The sequence below is a fragment of the Saccopteryx bilineata genome, chromosome 3 (genome assembly GCF_036850765.1).
Source record: "Saccopteryx bilineata isolate mSacBil1 chromosome 3, mSacBil1_pri_phased_curated, whole genome shotgun sequence".
In the NCBI taxonomy this organism is placed as follows: Eukaryota; Metazoa; Chordata; class Mammalia; order Chiroptera; family Emballonuridae; genus Saccopteryx; species Saccopteryx bilineata.
Window position 1 is genome coordinate 237,663,946 of NC_089492.1, and position 22,018 is coordinate 237,685,963.

The 22,018-nt window shown below is 38.1% G+C and overlaps 1 protein-coding gene and 1 pseudogene across 1 annotated transcript in view; one reads left to right on the forward strand and one right to left on the reverse strand.

The window, feature by feature from the left end:
- UBE2U (ubiquitin conjugating enzyme E2 U) overlaps positions 1–22,018 on the reverse strand; it is a 61,697-nt gene that overhangs the window by 27,038 nt on the left and 12,641 nt on the right. Inside the window, exons 4-5 of the mRNA XM_066264988.1 lie at positions 19,311–19,408; positions 2,588–2,708 (exon numbers count right to left, since the gene is read on the reverse strand). Of these exons, the coding sequence (XP_066121085.1) occupies positions 2,588–2,708; positions 19,311–19,408 (219 nt within the window). The remainder of the gene's footprint in view (positions 1–2,587; positions 2,709–19,310; positions 19,409–22,018) is intronic.
- On the forward strand, positions 879–1,399 carry LOC136328722 (succinate dehydrogenase [ubiquinone] cytochrome b small subunit, mitochondrial pseudogene; annotated as a pseudogene).

Genomic DNA, 22,018 nt, shown 5'->3' on the forward strand with positions numbered 1-22,018 from the left:
AGGACCTAGGCTAGACTCCCCGCACAGCTGAGGTGGCAAGTGAGCTGATAACTATATACTGTCTTGGATTTCCACATATTTTACCAATGTAAATAAAGAATGTAGCAAAAACCTGCCCTGGCTAGGTCTCCATTGGTGAGAGTGTCATCCCGATATGCCAAGGTTGTGGGTTTGATCCCCAGTCAGGGCACATACTAGATCAACCAATGCATGCATGCATAAGTGGAACAAACAGATGTTTCTCTCTCTCTCTCTCCCTTCCTTTTTCTCTAAAATCAATCAATAAATTAAAAAAAAATTCTTTAAAAGAATGTAGCAAAAACCTGCCAAAGTTATGTTGCTTATTTGCAATTCGGCAATTTGGGCAGCTTTTCTTTTTTTTTTTTTCTGAAGCTGGAAACGGAGAGACAGACAGACTCCCGCATGCGCCCGACCGGGATCCACCCGGCACGCCCACCAGGGGGCGATGCTTTGCCCACCTGGGGGCAATGCTCTGCCCATCCTGGGCGTCGCCATGTTGAGACCAGAGCCACTCTAGCGCCTGAGGCAGAGGCCACAGAGCCATCCCCAGCGCCCAGGCCATCTTTGCTCCAATGGAGCCTTGGCTGCGGGAGGGGAAGAGAGAGACAGAGAGGAAAGCGCGGCGGAGGGGTGGAGAAGCAAATGGGCGCTTCTCCTGTGTGCCCTGGCCGGGAATCGAACCCGGGTCCTCCGCACGCTAGGCCGACGCTCTACCGCTGAGCCAACCGGCCAGGGCCTGGGCAGCTTTTCTGTGTGGTTTGTCCAATAGAGAGAAAGGCTGATGAGCCTCAGATGCCATGTCCACATGGACACTAAGAAAGAATACCTGGAGGGTGGGGACTCCCCAGAAAAAATAAATGCCAAGGGTTTTGCTAATCAACAGGAAATGGATCAGGCTGTCAGGAGCGAGCACCTGGAGGCTGAGGGCCCTCTGCGGTGCCCAAGGAGACCACACTCTCTTCCTCCGAACCCCAGTGGTCAGATCTGCTCAACTCGCAGCATTTCTCCAGGATCACCCTACCCCAGGACGGTGTGGAATACAGCACATTCACCTGCCACCCAGCCGCCATTCTGGTTCCTAGGCTGTGTCTCTCTGCTATACTGGTGGGAGCGTGGTCAGTGTTTTGCTCCTGGGCCTATTCCCAGCTGTTTATTTGAATCCTTCCCCAATGATGGACTAGTCCGTGGCCGCAGCCCTCACTCTCCATTGTCACTGGGGCCTTGGACAAGTTGCTACTTTGTTCAAGGGGTTGCACTGCAGAAAGCTGCCAAGACAAGCCTTCTGGCACTCTTGGCTTTCACCGTTGCTGGGCTTTGCTATGTCAGCTATCATGGCATGGGTGTCTGCAAAGCTTCTGCCATGCTGTGCAAGCTCTGACCTTTTGGACTAATACCTTGAGATCTGATTGTACACCTCTTTACCTCTGCTCCATCATGCCATCCATCCCATAATGGGGAGGAAATAACAGGCAAGTCCACTGGGGAGATAAACCTCTTTTCCCAATCACCCGGTTAGTTTTATCATTTAATCTATCAGGAAAAGGCTTGAGAGGAATTGTAGCCAAGAAATTGTGAGACTGAGCTCCATATTCTAGAGCTTAATGAGGGTTGGCTCCCAGATTCTCACAAGACTGACAGTATAAATGAACATTATATTTGAGCTTTTGCATTTCAATTTCTCTAACTCTTAAAAGGGAATTCAACTTTATTGCTATCAATACCTGATCAAACGTCTTTATTTGTCCTGGGAACGATGAAGAAAGGGAATAACTTAATTGTTAAGTGAAAACTGGAGAAGCTTAGGCAGTACCTAATGTCTGAAAACTTCCCCCTTTGTTCAGTAGATACCAGCCACTGATGGTTATATGTTCTTGGAAAACTTTGAAGTTAGGAAATGCTGATGTTTCATGTTACTCATTTCTAAGTCCTGGGAAAAAAAAGCCCGGAGAGTTTCTGAATATACAGAGAAGTTCCATGTAGGGAAGAGGTCCCCGTGGACATTTAGCAAAAGATTACAGATTCTAAATGGAGACAATCCTCGAATGTGTTCATTTTACTTGTCCTGAAATAATCTATCCACAAATATAAAACTTCCAAGTAATAAATTGTCGTTTTCCCACTGTGAGAATCTCTAATTTGAAATGTATCCTATGAAAATAAAGATTAAAAAAAATAAATACTGCACAATAAAAGAAAAGGAAAGGAACCCCAGATCAGTAGGATCTGGGGTACTGCAGGTGGAACCTGGGAAATATCCATTATAGATTGGAGAGTTAAAACTAGATATCTTATATTTATGATGGTAGACTAGTTTCAATTGGTACCATCCATCCATATGGCCATAACATTTAAAGATACTAACCTTATAATCTTTGATAATCTTTAAGAGAGATCACACTAATTGTCCTGACAAAGAGGTACAGTAGAAGAGATCTTAGCACAACTTGATTACTGAAAATGGATACAGAAAATATTCCCTTATATAACAATTATTTTATTAGACCACTTATTTGCTATAAATGTATAATTAACAATTAGCAAATAATAATAAGTAGGCACTTCTTACATTTTAATAATTCATGGGAAAGTTTTCGAACTATTAGTCTGTACTTAGATTCATCTTCAGCCAGTATTTGGGCTGCCACCAAATTCACTGGATTTTCTAGCACTGGATTAGAAAGCATAACCTATAAGAAAAAATACAGAATTAAGTTTTCTTAAAGCAAATATTTTTCTTAAAGCAAAAAGACAAACCAATACATACAAGATTCAAGAAGCATTTATTAAATGCCTACAATGTATTTACCTGAATAAAGACACGAACACAAATGAGACAAGGTCCCTATTCTCAAGAAACCCTTGATCTTGTTTTATTTGTTAATTTTATTTTTCAATTACAGTTGACAATAAACATTATTTTATATTAGTTTCAGGTGTACAGCATCGTAGTCAATCATAAAATTTATCAGTTGATCCCCCAATATTTCAAGGCGTCATACACAGTCATTATAACATTAGTGACTATTTTCCTTTTGCTCTACCCTACATCCCGTGACTACTCTGTAACTACCAACTTGTAACTTTTTGTTATTGGGATGACGCTGGTAAACAAAATTATACAGGTTGCAGGTGCACAGTTCTTTGGTACACTTGTGTGTTAACACCTCCCCCCACCCAAGTCAAGTCCGTCCACTACTATTTACCCCCTATATCCTCCTTCACCTGCTCCCCAACCCTGGCAATCACCACACTGTTGTCCATGTCTGTGAGTTTTTTTCTTTTTCCTTTTTTGCTCAATCCCTCAACCTTGCATACCCAACCCCCACCCCAACAGCTATCAGCCTGTACTCTATGTATGACTCTGTCTCTATTTTCTTATTAATTCATTTTGTTCATTAGATTCCATAAATGAGTGAAATTGTGTGGTACCTGTTTTTTTCTGACTGGCTTATTTCACTTTGTTGATGGTTTCCTAATGCTCTCTCTGTAGGTCCATCCATGTTGTTGCAAAAGGTACGATTTCCTTCTTTTTTATGGCCATGTAGTATTTCATTATAATTGTACCACAGCTTTTTTTATCCACTTATCTACTGATGGGCACTTGGACTGCTCCCAAATCTTGGTTATTGTAAATAATGCTGCAGTGAACATAGGAGTGCCTATATATTCTTTTGAATTAGTATTTTGGGTTTCTTTGGATAAATTCCCAGAAGTGGAATTGCTAGATCATAAGACAGTTCCATTTTTAATTTTTTTGAGGTAACTCTATAATGTTTTCCACAGTGGCTGCACCAGTCTGCATTCCTACCAACAGTGCACAAGGGTTTCCTTTTCTCCACTCCCTCACCGACACTTGTTGTTTGTTGATTTATTGATAATAGCCATTCTAACAGGTGTGAGGTGATAACTCATTGTGGTTTTCATTTGCATTTCTCTGATGATTAGTGACATAGAGCATCTTTTCATGTCTATTGGCCATATCTACGTCCTCTTTGGAGAAATGTCTATTCATGTCCTTGCCCAATTTTTGATTGGAATTTTTTTTTTTTGGTGTTGAGTTTTACAAGTTCTTTATAAATTTTTTATAGTACGCCCTTATCAGATGCATTAGTGACTGTGTTCTCCCATTCAGTGGGTTGTCTTTTTATTTTGTTGATGGTTTCCTTTGCTGTGCAAACTTTTTAGTTTGATATAGTCCCTTTTATTTATTTTTTCTTTTGTTTTCCTTGCCCAAAGAGATAATAAAAAATATATATTGCTTCGAGAAATGTCTGAGGTTTTACTGCCTATGTTTTCTTCTAGGGTTTTTATGGTTTCAAGTCTAATAGTTAAGTCTCTAATCCATTTTCAGTTTACTCTTGTGTATGGAATAAGAAGGTGGTCTTGTTTCATTTTTCTGCATGTATTTGTCCAATTTTCCCAATGCCATTTATTCAATAGACTATCTTTGGCCCATTGTATGTTTTTGCCTTCTTTCTCAAGTAGGACTAGAATTTCCAAAAATTTATATGGAACCACAAAAGACCACGAATAGCAACAGTGATCTTGAGAAAGAAGAACAAAGTTGGAGGAATCACACTACCTGATATCAAACTATACTACAAGGCCATAGTAATCAAAACACCATGGTACTGGCATAAAAATAGACATATAGATCAATGGAACAGAATAGTGAGCACAGAAATAAACCCACTTGCACTTCTTAATCCTTTCCCCTTTCCCCCCAGTTCCTCAAGCCCCCTCCCCTCTGGCAACCATCAGTTTGTTCTCTGTATCTATGAGTCTGATTCTGTTTTGTTTGTTCAATTATTTTGTTATTTAGATTCAGCATATAAGTGAAATTATATGATATTTCTCTGTTAGACTTATTTTACTTAGCAAAATACCCTTTAGGTCTGTGTGTGCTGTTGTAGATAGTAAGATATCATTCTTTTTTATGAACAAGTAATATTCCATTGTATATATGTATGACTTCTTTATCCAATTGTCTGTTGATGGACACATGGGTTGCTTCCATATCATGGCTATTGTAAATGATACTGCAATGAAAATAGGAATGCATATATGCTTTCAAATTAGTGTTTTGGGTTTCTTCGAACATATATTCAGAAATGAAATCCCTGAGACATTATGCAGTTCCATTTTACATTTTTGAGGAACTTCCATACTGTTTTCCACAGTGGCTGCACCAATCTGCAATCCTACCCACAGAACACAAGGGTTCCTTTTCCTTTACATCATCACTAATACTTAATGGTTGTTGATTCATTGAGAATAGCCATTCTTGACAGGTGTGAGGTGATATCTCCTTGTGATTTTAATTTGCATTTCTCTGATAATTAGCAATTTGAACATCTTTTCATGTCTGTTGGTCATCTGTATATTCTCCTTGGAGAACTGTCTATTTAGGTTCCTTGCCCTTTTAAAATTTTTATTTGGTGTTGAGCAGCCTAAATTTAAAAAATTTTTTAATAATAACTCCTTATCAGATGTATCATTGGTGAATATGTTCTCTCATTCAATAGGTTGTCTTCCAGTTTTCTTGATAGTTTCTTTTGAAAAAACTTTACTTTGATGTAATCTCACAATTTCTTTCTCTTTTTGTTTTCCTTTCTTGAGAAATATAGCAGGAAATAATATTGCTAAGAGAAATGCCTATGTTTTTTTCTAGGAGCTTCATGGTTTTAAAATTTACATTCAAGTCTTTAATCCATTTTGAGTTTATTTTTGTGCATGGTGTAAAAAAGGTGGTGTACAATGGAACAGAATAGAAAGCCCAGAAATAAAACCACATATATATAGTCAAATAATTTTTGATAAAGGGGCCAACAACACATAATGGAGAAAAGAAAGCCTCTTCAACAAATGGTGCTGGGAAAACTGGAAAGCCACATGCAAAAGAATGAAGCTGGACTACAGTTTGTCCCCCTGTACTAAAATTAACTCAAAATGGATCAAAGATCTAAACATAAGACCTGAAACAATAAAGTACATAGAAGAAGACATAGGTACCAAACTCATGGACCTGGGCTTTAAAGAGCATTTTATGAATTTGACTCCACAGGCAAGAGAAGTGAAAGCAAAAATTAATGAATGGGACTATATCAGACTAAGAAGTTTTTGCTCAGCAAGAGAAACTGATAACAAGATAAACAGACAGCCAACTAATTGGGAAATGATATTTTTAAACACCTGCTCAGATAAGGGCCTAATATCCAAAATATACAAAGAACTCATAAAACTCAACAACAAATAAACAAACAATCCAATAAAAAAATGGGAAGAGGATATGAACAGACACTTCTCCCAGGAAGAAATACAAATGGCCAACAGATATATGAAAAGATGCTCATCTTCTTTAGTTATTAGAGAAATGCAAATCAAAACTGCAATGAGATACCACCTCACACCTGTTAGATTAGCTATTATTAACAAGATAGGTAATAGCAAATGTTGGAGAGGTTGTGGAGAAAAAGGAACCCTCATCCACTGTTGGTGGGAATGTAAAGTAGTACAACCATTATGGAAGAAAGTATGGTGGTTCCTCAAAAAACTGAAAATAGAACTACCTTATGACCCAGCAATCCCTCTACTGGGTATATACCCCAAAAACTCAGAAACATTGACTCGTAAAGACACATGCAGCCCCATGTTCATTGCAGCATTGTTCACAGTGGCCAGGACATGGAAACAACCAAAAAGCCCATCAATAGATGACTGGATAAAGAAGATGTGGCACATATACACTATGGAATACTACTCAGCCATAAGAAATGATGACATCGGATCATTTATAGCAAAATGGTGGGATCTTGACAACATTATACAGAGTGAAATAAGTAAATCAGAAAAAAACAGGAACTGCATTATTCCATACGTAGATGGGACATAAAAGTGAGACCAAGAGACATTGGTAAGAGTGTGGTGGTTACGGGGGGAGGGGGGAGAGGGAGAGGGAATGGGAGGGGGAGGGGCACAAAGAGAACTAGATAGAGGGTGAGAGGACAATCTGACTTTGGGTGATGGGTATGCAACATAATTGAACGACAAGATAACCTGGACATGTTATCTTTGAATATATGTATCTTGATTTACTGATGTCACCCCATTAAAAAAATTAAATTAAATTAAAAAAAGGTGATGTAATTTCATTTTTTTGCATGTATCATTTCAATTTTCCCAACAAAGAATTTGTTGAATTTGATTTTGGTTTTATACTGTACATTCATAAACCAACCATTAGAATCAAAGCAAGTTACAAGTTCCTTCTTAAAGCTTATTCTTTACTATCACATAAATTTAAATTGGATTATGTGTAAAGGGAACTAAATATTAGGAAACACTGAAATATGTTCATTGTTGGTGAGAGTGTCGTCCCAATATGCCAAGGTTGGGGGTTTAATCCCCAGTCAGGGCACATACAAGAGTCAACCCATGAATGCATAAATAAGAGGTTTCTCTCCCTCTTTCTGCTCTGTCTCTAAAATCAATACATAGAAATTTTAAAAAATTTTAAACAAAGATTTCCATAAAGTAAAACCTTACATTTAAACATGAGATTATATATGATCACAGATAAAATAAACCCATGTATTAAGGCTTGTGTACACTTCATTATCCCTCTAGATCAGGGGTAGTCAACCTTTTTATACCTACCGTCCACTTTTGTATCTCTATGAGTAGTAAAATTTTCTAACCACCCACCGGTTCCACAGTAATGGTGATTTATAAAGTAGGGAAGTAAGTTTACTTTACAAAATTTATAAAGTGGAGTCACAGCAAGTTATAGCATATAGCATTAATTACTTACCAAGTACTTTATGTCGGATTTTCGCTAAGTTTGGTAGAATAAATCTTTAAAAAAAAATTTTTATTATTAAATTTAATGCAGTGAAATTGATAAATCAGGGTACATATGTTGAGAGAAAACATCTCCAGATTATTTTGACATTTGATTATGCTGTATACCCCTCACCCAAAGTCAAATTGTCTTCTGTCACCTTCTATCTGATTTTCTTTGTGCCCCTCCCCTCTCCCACCCCCTCTCTCTCCTTCCTCACCCCATCCCCCCACACCCCCCCATTACCATCACATTCTTGTCCATGTCTCTGAGTCTCATTTTTATGTCCTATCTATGTATGGATTCATATAGTTCTTAGTTTTTTCTTTTTTACTTATTTCACTCCGTATAATGTTATCAAGGTCCATCCATGTTATTGTAAATGATCCGGTGTCATCATTTCTTATGGCTGAATAGTATTCCATAGTATATATGTACCAAAGCTTTTTAATCCACTCATCCTCTAGCGGACACTTGGGCTGTTTCCAGATCTTTGCTATTGTGAACAATGCAGCCATTAACATGGGGGTGCATTTCTCCTTTTGGAGCAGGTCTCTGGTGTTCTTGGGGTATATTCTTAAAAGTGGGATAGCTGGGTCAAGAGGCAGTTCGATTTTCAATTTTTTGAGGAATCTCCATACTGTTTTCCACAGTGGCTGCACCAGTCTGCATTCCCACCAGCAGTGCAGGAGGGTTCCCTTTTCTCCACATCCTCACCAGCACTTATTCTGTGTTGTTTTGTTGATGAGCATCATTCTGGCTGGTGTGAGTGATATCTCATTGTGGTTTTAATTTGCATTTCTCTAATGATTAATAATGTTGAGCATTTTTTCATATGCCTATTGGCCATCTGTATGACCTCTTTGGAGAAGTGTCTATTCATTTCTTTTTCCCATTTTTTGATTGGATTGTTTGTCTTCCTGGTGTTTAGTTTTACGAGTTCTTTATAAATTTTGGTTATTAACCCCTTATCAGACATATTGTCAAATATGTTCTCCCATTGTGTAGTTTGTCTTTTTATTCTGTTCTTATTGTCTTTAGCTGTGCAAAAGCCTTTTAATTTGATATAGTCCCCTTTGTTTATCCTGTCTTTTATTTCACTTCCCCGTGAAAATAAATCAGCAAATATATTGCAGTGAGAGATCTTGGAGAGCTTACTGCCTGTTTTCTTCTAAGATACTTATGGTTTCACGGCTTACATTTAAGTCTTTTATCCATTTTGAGTTTATTTTTGTGAATGGTGTAAGTTGGTGGTCTAGTTTCATTTTTTTGCAGGTAACTGTCCCATTTTCCCAACACCATTTGTTGAAGGCTGTCTTTACTCCATTGTATTTCCTTACCTCCTTTGTCAAATATCAGTTGTCCATAGAACTGTGGGTTTATTTCTGGGTTCTCTGTTCTGTTCCATTGATCTATATGCCTGTTCTTATGCCAGTAACAGGCTGTTTTGAGTACAATGGCCTTGTAGTATAATTTGATATCAGGAAGTGTGATACCTCCCACTTTATTCTTCTTTTTTAAGATTACTGAGGCTATTCAGTTCTTTTTTGGTTCCATATAAATTTTTGGAATATGTGATCTTTATCTTTGAAGTATGTCATTGGTATTTTAATTGGTATTGCATTGAATTTATAGATTGCTTTGGGTAATATAGACATTTTAATGATGTTTATTCTTCCTAACCATGAGCACAGTATATGCTTCCACTTGTTTGTATCTTCCTTGATTTCTTTTATCAATGTTTTATAATTTTCCAAGTACAAATCTTTAGTCTCTTTGGTTAAATTTATTCCTAGGTACTTTATTTTTTTGGTTGCAATAGTGAAGGGGATTGTTTCCTTAATTTCTCTTTCTGACTGTTCATTGTTGGCATATAAAAATGCCTCTGATTTCTGAGTGTTAATTTTATATCCTGCCACTTTGCTGAATTCATTTATCAGGTCCAGTAGTTTTTTGACTGAGACTTTAGCAGGCGTCCCCAAACTACGGCCCGTGGGCCGCAATGCGGCCCCCTGAGGCCATTTATCCAGCCCCCACTGCACTTCTGGAAGGGGCACCTCTTTCATTGGTGGTCAGTGAGAGGACCACTGTATTTGGCAGCCCTCCAATGGTCTGAGGGACAGTGAACTGGCCCCCTGTGTAAAAAGTTTGGAGACCCCTGCTAGGGTTTTCTATATACAATATCATATCATCTGCAAATAATGATAGTTTTACTTCTTCTTTTCCAACTTTTATTTCTTCTTCTTGTCTGATTGCTGTGGCTAGGACTTCCAGGACTATGTTGAATAAGAGTGGTGAAAGGGGCACCCCTTCCTTGTTCCTGATCTTAAGGGGATTGCTTTTAATTTTTGCCCATTGAGTATGATGTTGGCTATGGGTTTGTCATAGATGGCTTTTATCATGTTGAGATATGTTCCCTGTATTCCCACTTTGCTGAGAGTTTTGATCATGAATGGGTGCTGGACTTTATCAAATGCTTTTTCTGTATCTATTGAAATTATCATGTGGTTTTTCTCCTTCCTTTTGTTTATATGATGAATCAGATTGATTGATTTGTGAATATTGTACCAGCCTTGCCTAACCATAATAAATCCCACTTGATCATGGTGTATGATTTTTTCCATATATTGTTGGATCCGGTTTGCTAATATTTTGTTGAGGATTTTAGCATCTATATTCATCAGGAATATTGGCCTATAATTTTCTTTCTTTCTGTTGTCTTTGCCTGGTTTTGGAATCAGAATTATGCTCACCTCATAAAAGGAGCTTGGAAGTCTTCCTTCCTCTTGAATTTTTTGAAATAGCTTGAGAAGGATAGGAGTTAATTCTTCTTTGAATATTTGTTAGAATTCACTTGTGAGGCCATCAGGCCTCGGACTTTTCTTTGTTGGGAGTTTTTTGATAACTGTTTCCATCTCATTTGGTGTAATTGGTCTGTTTAGGTTTTCTGATTCTTCCAGATTGATTTTTGGAAGATTGTATGTTTCAAGGAATTTGTCTATTTCATCTAGGTTGTCTAGCTTTTTGGCATACAGTTCTTCATAGTATTTTCTTACAATATTTTGTATTTCTGTTGTGTCAGCTGTTATTTCTCCACTCTCATTTGTAATTTTATTTATTTGAGTCATCTCTCTCTTTTTCTTGGTGAGTCTAGTTAAAGGTTCATCGATCTAGTTTACCTTTTCAAAGGACCAGCTCCTAGTTTCATTGATCCTCTGTATTGTTTCTTTAGCCTCTATGTTATTTATTTCTTCTCTGATCTTTATTATTTCCTTCCTTCTACTACATTTGGGCTTTACTTGCTGTTCTTTTTCTAGTTCTTTTAGATGCAGGGTTAAGTTGTTTATTTGAGCTTTTTCTAGTTTTTTTTTTTTTAATTTTTTAATTTTTCTGAAGTTGGAAATGGGGAGGCAGTCAGACAGACTCCCGCATGCGCCAGACCAGGATCCACCTGGCATGCTCACTAGGGGGTGATGCTCTGCCCATCTGGGGCATTGCTCTGTTGTGACCAAAGTCATTCTAGCGCCTGAGGCAGAGGCCATGGAGCCATCCGCAGCACCCGGGCCAACTTTGCTCCAATGGAGCCTTGGCTGCAGGAGGGGAAGAGAGAGACAGAGAGGAAGGAGAGGGGGAGGGCTAGAGAAGCAGATGGGCACTTCTCCTGTGTACCCTGGCCGGGAATCGAACCCAGGACTCCTGTACTCCAGGCCGACTCTCTACCACTGAGCCATCTGGCCAGGGCCTTTTTCTAGTTTCTTAAAGTGTGCCTGTAGTGCTATGAACTTCCCTCTCAGGACTGCTTTTGCTGTGTCCCATAAATTTTGAGTTGTTGTATGCTCATTGTCATTCGTTTCTAGGAATTTTTTTATTTCTTCTTTGATCTCATTCTTAATCCATTTGTTATTTAACAACCTGCTATTTAGTTTCCATGTGTTTGAGAATTTTTTAGCTTTTCTGTTGTGGTTCATTTCTAGTTTCATGCCATTGTGATCAGAGAAAGTGCTTGATATGATTTCAATCTCCTTAAATTTGTTGAAACCACTTTTGTGCCCTAACATGTGGTCTATCCTAGAGAATGTACCATGAGCACTTGAAAATAATGTATATTCTGCTGCTTTAGGGTGAAACATTCTGAAGATATCTATTAAATTGAGTTGATCTACTGTGTCCTTTAAGTCTGCTGTTTCTTTAATTTTCTTTCGTGAGGATCTATCTAGTGATGTTAGTGGGGTATTGAAATCCCCTACTATTATAGTATTGCTGTTGATCTTGCCTGTTATATCCATCAAAGTCTGCTTTATATATATATTTAGGTGCTCATATTTTAGGTGCATAGATATTTATAATAGTTATATCTTCCTGTTGGATTACTCCCTTTATCGTTATATAGTGGCCTTCTTTATCTCTTACTATAGCCTTTGTTTTAAAGTCCATTTTGTCCGATATAAGTATTGCTATCCCAGCTTTTTTTTCATTTCCATTTGCATGAAATATTTTTTTCCATCCTTCAATTTATGTACATCTTTTGTTTTAAGGTGTGTCTCTTGTAGACAGCATATGTATGGATCCTGTTTTCTTATCCATGCAGCTACCCTATGTCTTTTGATTGGATCATTTAATCCATTTACATTTAAGGTCATTATTGATATGTAGTTGTTTATTGCCATTTTTCTTTAAAGCTGTATTTCTCTTTTGCTATATTCTTTTCCCCATTTGATCTGTTTACAACAGGCCCCTTAACATTTCCTGCAGCATTGGTTTGGTTGTAATGAATTCCTTGAGTTTTTTTTTGGTCTGGGATGTTTTTATTTCTCCTTCAATTTTAAACAATAGCCTTGCTGGATAAAGTAGTCTTGGTTGTAGGTTCTTATTCTGCATTACTTTGAATATTTCTTGCCATTTCCTTCTGGCCTCAAGTGTTTCTGTTGAGAAGTTAGATGTCATCCTTATGGGGGCTCCTTTGTAGGTGATAGCTTTTTTTTCTCTTGCAGCTTTTAATATTTTCTCTTTATCACTTAGCTTTGGTATTTTAATTATGATGTGTCTTGGTGTAAGTTTCTTTGGGTTTCTCTTTAATGGAGTTCTCTGTGCTTCTTGAGATTGTGAAAGTTTCTCCTGCATTAATTTAGGGAAGTTTTCAGCTATGATATGATTGAACAAAGTCTCTATCCCCTATTCTTTCTCTTCTCTTCTCTAGCTACCTTTCTCTTCTCTTCCTATGATGCGGATGTTATTTCTCTTCATGTTGTCACAGAGCTCTCTAAGAGTTTCCTCAGACTTTTTGAGTCTCTTTTCTTTTTTCTTCTCTGCTTTCTTGCCTTCATTCATGTTGTCCTCCAACTTGCTGATTCGATCCTCAGCTCTATCCATCCTGTTTTTAATTCCTTCCATTGTGGTCTTCATGTCTGATATTGTATTTGTCATCTTCGACTGATTCTTTTTAATATTTCAATATCCTTTTTTATACTTGCTATTTCTTTATTTAGGTGTTTGTAATGACCATCCATTGTTGTTCTAAGATCCCTAAGCATTCTTACAATCATTATTTTGAACTCCGCATCTGGAAGTTTGGTTATTTCCATATCACTCAGTTCATCTCCTGACGGTTTCTCCTGTGGTTTCATTTGGATTGCACTTCTTTGTCTTCTCATTATGTCTGTGTTTGGGTGTTTTGTTTGTAGAGCTGGTTGAGTCTAGGCTTGGTGTTGTCTGCCTCCAGTTTTCAATTGTGTTATTTCTAGGTCTTCTTGTGTTGGCATCAGCTATTATTTGTAATCCACTTTCGGATTTGGGCAGCTTTGAAGTCTTGATTTGTTTGTTTTCTTAACAGATGATAGTCTTGTTTACTGATCTCAGCAGGGGGCTTCCTTGAAACTGTATCCAGGAATGGGGTGGGTGTAACCTGAGACTCTGAAGGCCTCTTTTACCAATTAATCTTTCTGGGAGAAGAATATTTTCTCAGCTTCAGTAGGGGGAGGTGTATCTCAGATCTCCATGGAGACCTGAGTTACTGCCCCTCCTCCCCACTTCTTGTTTTCAGCTGTGTCTTGTTGTGCTGACTGGAACTGGAAAGATGTCTAGAGATCTGTGATCCAGAAGCAATTTAGTCTTTTGTCTTGTGGAAGGATCAGTCCCTCCCCCAGCTACGGCTGCCTTCAGCACTGGATGAGTCAGGTTTTTAGGTCAACCCATGCATTCCTCTGCCCCTCACCATCTGTCCCTCTCTCTCCCCTTTCCACTTGGAAGATAAGCTGGTCCTTTCAACACACCTCACTCCCTGGTCGCCAGATAAGTGGCTGTGAGCAGTATTTTCTGCTCTTTTCCCTGGAGTGAGAGACTCTCTGGGCTCTCAGCCTCACCCCCCCCCCCACTCTGTTCCTGTAAGCAGGGGAGATTCAGGCACTCCCTACCAGGTTGTTGTGGTTTCTTCTTTGCTCCTTGGTTTTTGAGAGCTGTTCTTGTAGTCCAGATTTGGTTTTTCATGATGATTGTTCCTAAATTGATTTGTATTCCAGTTTGGTGGTGAGAGCTGGGAGTCTGTGTATCTGCCTACTCTGCTGCCATCTTCAGGTTTCTCTCCTTAGTATTTAGTGCTGGAAGCTGGAAGTCCAAGATCAGGGTGTAGCATGGTTGGAAGAGGGCCCTCTTCTGGGTCCCCAAAGACTTCTTGTTGTATCCACACAGAGCAGAAGGGCCAGAATAAATCTTTATAAAACAAATTCTATCGTTAAATCTATCTTTTTATTTATACTTTGGTTGCTTTGCTACTGCCCACCATGAAAGCTGGAACACCCACTAGAGGGCAGTTGGGACCAGGTTGACTACCACTGCTGTAGATCATCAAATGATTAATTTGGTATCTATAGTAGTTTTCTATTGCTGCTGTAGCAAATTATCACAAGAGTAGCAGCTTAAAGCAGTATGAGTTTAATATCTCACATGTCTGGTGAGACCTCTGGGGTGATTGGTTTCCCTCATCCAGACCAGATACAATAAGACTAAAGGCAAGGTGATGGCTGACTGAGCTCTTATCAGATGTTCTGGAAGAATCTGCTTCCAAGTTCATGCAGGTTGTTGGTTAGCTGAATTCAGTCCCTTGCACTTGTAGGACTGAAGACCCTGTTTCTTTGCTGGCTGGTATCTTGGGGTCACCTTTAGCTCCAAGAGGTCTCATGCAGGTTCTTACATGGACCCTTATATCTCAGAGGCAGTAAAGGTATAAAAGTCCTGCCTGACCAGGTGGTGGCACAGTGGATAGAGCATTGGACTGGGACACAGAACACCCAGGTACGAAACCCCGAGGTCGCCGGCTTAAGTGCGGGCTCACCAGCCTGAGCGCAGGGTCACTGGCTTGAGTGTGGGATCATAGACATGACCCCAAGGTCGCTGGCTTGAAGCCCAAGGTCTCTGGCTTGAGCAAAGGGTAAGTCGCTCTGCAGTAGCCCCCCCAGTCAAGGCACATATGAGAAAGCAATCACTGAACTAAGGAGACTAAGAAGCTACAACAAAGAAAAGTCCTTTCACAGCACTTCCTAGATTACTGTTTGATTGAATAATCAGAGGATGGGAGTCTAAGGGGACACTGTTAAAGTTCTGTGTACAGTACTATACATGCATCTGGACAACACAGGGGACCAGCAGTAACCAAAAGTTACAAGTTGTGCAAGATCATGATCTTGTTTATCTGGTACCTCAAAATTAAAATTAGTCCAAATTGCAATTGTTTATTTAATATTTATTTTGAATATTATATTATAACATGGAAACTGTATAATAAAATGTAGCCAGTCTTGGCTAGATAGCTCGGATAGGTGGAGCATTGCCCCAATACGTAAAGTTTGCCAGTTTTGTTCCTGGTAAGAGCACATACAGAAACAGATCAATGTTTCTGTCTCTCTCTCTTTCACTCTTTCTAAAATCAATAAACAAAAATTTTAAAAAATATTGAAAAGTGTAGCCAAATATGCAATTAACTAACAGAGTACCTAAGTGTAGATGCAGGTCAAAGTGGATAATTGTGACTTAAATGTCATGGAAGTGAAGGCAGTCTTTCACTAATAAAAGCAATAATCTGACATCTGATATCTCAAAAGCAACAAGATTGTTCTGCTATTTGAGTTTTCTAATTTGGAAAGCATATTTGAGCTACATTTCCAAGAATATTATAATTGCTTAAATAAGGATTCAATGTGGATTTTACTATACCTTTCAAAGTGGGTGGGAAGTAGATGAAATTAATTTTCAAGAACAAGCTTTTGGTCTTTGGATGGAAAGATAATTTTACTTAGAGAGGAACATGTGGTAAAATTTATTCAATAGTCTTCGCACTGACACTGTGCCTAAGACCTTTTCATATAATGTGTACACATGCTACTAAATCTACTTAATGGTTTTTTAAGAACCAGAATATAAAGAATATATTAAAATGTATAAATCAGAAACCCTGCTGAACTAGTAAAAAATAAAAGTCTAACTTTTAAATTAGCCATGTGATAGTATAAAATAGCATAGGAAGCTCTGCAGAGGATAAGTACAAAAATTTGAAGCATTAGTAAACCATTGCACCAGCAATCATATTTTATAATATCTAATTAGTTAAAGCCTAGAAATTCATTCTGTGGATTAGTTTTGATATTTACCTTTGCATTATATATGAAAGTCTTTTTAAAAATTTAAGATTATAACAATATTAGGAGATGATTAGCATATATGGATGTTAAAATATGTTAAACACTATTTCAAGTATCATTCCCTTGAATAACAATATAATAATTATAAATGTGTCTCATCTGTTATTCAAAGAGAAGTAATCAGAAACTATGGTTTATACTTATACTATCCATTACAGTAGTCTCTAGCCACATGTGATCACTTAAATTTAAATTACTTCAAATGAAAAACTCATTTCCTACTTATACTAGCCACATTTCAAGTGCTCAGTAACCACACATGACTAGTGACTGATACACTGGACAGTGGGGTAATGGGCATTTCCATCTGTGCATAAAGTTCTACTGGGCCACACTGACCTTTTAAGGACTATCAAATAGCCATTAAAATATTAACTGTAGCAATATGGAAATCACTTCAGATAAAATGTTAAGTGAAAAAGAAACAGGCTCTATTATTTATACATATATGCCATAATTGCAACAATGTAAAAATTCGGGTTCCTTCCTTCCTTCATGTTACTTAGTGCCTACTAAATATCAACGTTACCTTAGGGGGCCAAAGATGAATCAGACCTGTTCCCTGACCTTGAGGAGCTTGTAGTCCAATAAGGGAAGACAGGTAAGGAAACGGTAAGTAATATAGAGCCCTGACAGAAATTTGCTCAGGGTACTGCTCACTGGGAAAGGGCAAAGGAACCCCTCAAAAACCAGTCATCAAATCTACCTGGGAAAGGAAATCAAAAAGGCATCCCAGAGGAGCACTTATTTGATCTGACTTATAATGTGAGCAGTTGCTTGCCAGACAGACTGAGGAAGAAGAAAGGAGAAAAGAGGTTGCCAGTCAGATAGAAAACTGGCCTGAGCACCTTTTAAGATCCAGGATTTGCTTGAGTTTATCACTTTAGAATTGAGAGCTCTCTGAATGCTTTTAAATCTGAATTGAACCAAGCACTGCGAATGAAGAAGAGCATGAAGGTATAATCAGAGCGGGATTGCACAGTATGTTAACACTCGAGTGTGAGAAGTAAATCACTTGTCAGGCAACAGAATCGGGTTTAACCATGTAGTGAATGTGAAACGGAAAGATTTTAAGCAGAAAAACAAGAGAAGAGATCAGAAGAAAATGCTAATTAATAGGATTGGTGTTTTTCTTTATTATCAGTGATTATCAGTTATTCTCTTTTCCTTTCCACTGTCTTAAAAACTTCTGTAATGCGGGCATTATTGTTTTATACATCTGTTTGAAAAATAAAAAGACAAAACAACTTTGTCATCTATTGGTTTCCCATGATCTATATATTTCCATGACAACACTTTGCATTACTGCTTAAAAGAACAATCATAACATTAACTAGCTTTAACTGAGTTATTTTCTTGGACCACATATAGTTCCAAGTATTTTACATGTATTAATTCATTTAATTCTTACAAATATCTATGAAGTAGCTACTAACAGATTCATTTTACTGATGAAGAAATTAGGTATTTAAAAGTGAAGAAACCAGCCCACTGGGACAAAGGTGGTAAGTGGCAAAACCAGAATGCGAGGAAGCCAAGCAACCTAATCTCAGAGCCCACATTTGCCTTTTTAAATTTCTCAGCAATTCAAATTTTTCACCATTTCCTTCTGGTTTAACTTCACTCATTACATTTTGGGATCATTCAGTGTTCTATTCTTAAGGCAGGTCCTAATTTAGGTGGAGGCAGTAGGTAGAAATATGACTCCTTTTAAAAAATCCAAAAGATCAACTGCAGTTACCTGCATATCTTGTTCACTTACTCCCCTAACGTTTTGGCTCAAATGTCTCTCCCAGAACATGGCCTGGCACTCAATACATGTTGATTGAATGAATGAAATACTGAATCTTTAAAAAGATTAATTTTTACTCAGTATACTGAGATGACTAGACAGAAAACTGTTATTACATTTTAATAAAAAAATAAGAAATGGGAGAAATAAAATTTGTACTATAATTCTCTTACTGAAAAAATTCAATTAAGCCACAATATTTTATTCTCCAAGTATACCAGTAATCAAAATAAAATCGTTTATCTCCAAATATTAATGATGAGTAGGTCTATGTAGGACATCAATGAGCCAGCTATATTCAGTGCCAAAGCAAGTGACACTGAAATCATTTACTTTGGCATGGATGAGAAAAGAGGCTCACTGAAGGTCAAGAACAACAGCATACTGAGGATGCTTCCAAGGCTCACGGATTCAAGAAGTAAAGAGGGCATTTTAGAAACAGGCATCTATCTGAGGGAGAAGAAAAATCCCTGGTTTAATTGTTCACTAGGTTTGATATGAAAACATGTAAAAAAGCAAGTAACTAGCACAGTAAGAAACAAAAGAAAAAGCTGAACATTTTAAGTTGTAGGCACTTGACTCACTTCTCTGAAGAAGGTAAGGTTCACGAATGAGGAAAGATCTAAGAGGCCTGTTCAATATTATGAAATGAAGATAGGAACGAAAAGAAAACTTAAGACTATATTTCTGGAATTAAAACCATCCAAGCTATTCTTTTCTCCTTTTATAAAATATGTATTCTTTGGTTGTGAAGGGCCTTAATGAACAATTTCATTTTAAAATAACAGTCTTTATAATTAAAGTTCTACTTTCATAGTCTTGATATAGAAATGTCATTGATTTAAATAAACTTACTTGAGTCTTTCAAACATTTAAATATGTATTCTATGTTTTATTTCTTGTATTTTGAATAATTGAGATAATTAAAAGTATCAGTGAAGGCATTTATATATTAATCTCTTCTTACCTGGAGGGTAAGTAAGATGCTGCTCAATGTATAGCTCGTGTTCCACTTTTGAGGGTTATCCAAAAAGTCTATGCAGGGTCGACCAGTCTGTTGGTCTACTGTATTAAAATAAGGCATTAATAGTGATATATATATAATAAAATTATTATTTTAAGCTTATGAACATCAAAATATGATAGGCAAAATTAGAAAGCAAATGACAAAGCAGGAAAATTATTTTCAATGAATATGATGGTTAATACTGTGCAGCTGTTAAAAGCATGGGCTCCTGTGTCAGACACACAGATCTGAATGTTGACTCTATATGCTGTTGAGCAATTAACCTTGCTAATCTCACTTTCCTGATACATAAAATGGGGGTATGTTAAAGTACCCACTTTCACTATAAAGAATAAAATAACTCAATAGAGTACCTAGTATACAGTGAATCCTCAAAAAATAATGGCTATTACCATTCATGATTCTTTTATTAATGTGCAAATAATTTTTATAAATGAACAAGAAAAACATTTACACTCCAATAGAAAAATCTTGGACATCAGAGAAATGGTGCCGTAAGGAGCACAACCGACAAATCTCCCCAAAATTTCAACAAGTTCATCAACCAGAGACAGAAAATCAATCCTTGGAGCCTCTGGGAGTCCCACATACTGAAAACAAAGGTATGATCAAGCGAAAAATTGACTAAATATATAATCAACCCTCAAGGAAATAAGACGGAGAAAGGAACACTCTGCCTTCCTCACTAACCTGAGCAAAGGCTGCTTTCACTTGGAACTGAGAGTGGGGTGGGGGGAGCTAAGGGTGTGGAGGAAGCTAGGCTGCAGCACAGACATTCGTTCAGCCGAGGAAAGAGTTTGCCTGTGGCAAATCAGCCCACGCGAGCAAACTCCGTGCTGTGAGCAGCAGCTGCCAGTGGCGCACAGGGAGTGCAACAAAGCAAACTTCCCTATGCCCAAGCTTCTCTGGACAGGTGGAGCGCCTCACTCAGCCATTCAAGCGTCAGGGGAGGGGCGCGCAGGCAGCTTGTAGTCCTTCCTGGAGCAGATCGGCAGATCCAATCGCTGAAATTAGCTTAACCCACGGTCTGCTCACCTCCCAACTAACCTACGTGGCTCTAACTGACAAGATCTCTCTCAGTTCAGGGATCTAAGACAAGAGGAATGATATTTTTTAGTGCTGAAGGGGTGGGGGCAACTTCTGATTGGCAGAGTTTTCATACTCAGGGATATATGCTAAAAAGAGGGACTTGGCAGATGTTAAAACCTCCTGTACTGCAGGCAGCGACTAGGGCATCTTCTTCCCAGCCAAAACAGGTTACAAAGTGCGGAAAGCCTGGGGAGAGTGGTCCCACAGAGTGCTAGGTGTGCTGAAAGGGCTGGAGGCTCATAGAAAGTCACCTTAAGAGCAACTGGCTCCCAGCCCCGCCTGATTACACTGGCAGCTCTGACTGCCAGAGCCTTACCCAGAGCCCTGCGCTGAGTGGGGATAGAGTGGGGATTTGCCAGCTCTTTGAGCCTCTTACTCCCCCAGGCAGAGGCAGTGGCAGCCTCATAGCTGGATCATCAGGCTGCTAATTCAGGAAGGAGAGACTAGGAGAGAGGCTCCGGGAAAACAGACACTCTCATTGTAGGAGCCTACAAACGCTAACAAGCCTTGACTACCAACAAGACTGAAGCCTAATATATGACATTGCCGTAGAGTCTCATCAACTGCAAATCTCTACCTAGGCATGCCACAGGGGCAGAGCCTGGTGTACAGTCAGTGATCAGGAAGAGTGGAGAGGAAAGAAAAAGGAAGAAGTTAACCTCTCAAGATCAAGAAAAATCCACAGACTTTATAACTTGTTCCACTATTTTTTTTTGTTTCTTTCATCTTCTGGCCTTTATTATTATTATTTCTTTTTCCTCCACCTTGGTCCTTTTATTCTCTGCCTGTCTTATTCTTTCCTCTTCTTGAACTACACTACCCATAAGTGTTACATTTCCCATTTTATTTCTTTTCTTCTTCCTTACTCTCTATGAAGGTTACACTCCAGAACCTTTAACTCTCTCTCTTTTTGTTTTTTTTTTATTTTTTCTTCTTTTCCTTTTCCCCTTTTTCTTTTTTCTCCCTCTCTATTAGTTTCTTCTTTTCTCCTTTTACTTTTCCTCTCACTCAATCCTCAATCACGAACAAATTAATTTATTTGGGACTCAAGTTTTTTTTGTGTGGCATTTTGGGTGCTTTCACTTCGCTTTTTAACTCATTAAGCATTCCTCCCAACCCAGGCTCTCCATTCTATTTAGTTTTTGCTCCACTTAATACAATAGTAATTTTTTTTCTTTTTTCCTGTTTCCCACTTATCCCTCTCATTATATCTCTTAGTCAACCATCACTTACAAGCAAATCATTTTATACTTGACACAAAATTTTTCCTTTTTTGCATTTTGTGGGTCCCTACTTCCTTTTTGCCCCTTGAACACTTCCCCCCAACTCAGGCCCTCCGTTATAAGCAGTTTTTGTTCCATTTAGCATAATATAGTTCACAGTTCATCACGATATTTTCCTAAGGAGGAGGCGAGAGGGGGGAAGAGAAGAAAAAAAAGGAGGCAAATAATAAATAATAATTATTGGGTTTTTTTATTATTTTTTTCCAAATTTTTTTGCATTTTTTCTTTTTTTTTTTTTACTTTTTATTCTTTCTTAATTCTCATTAGTGCTATCAA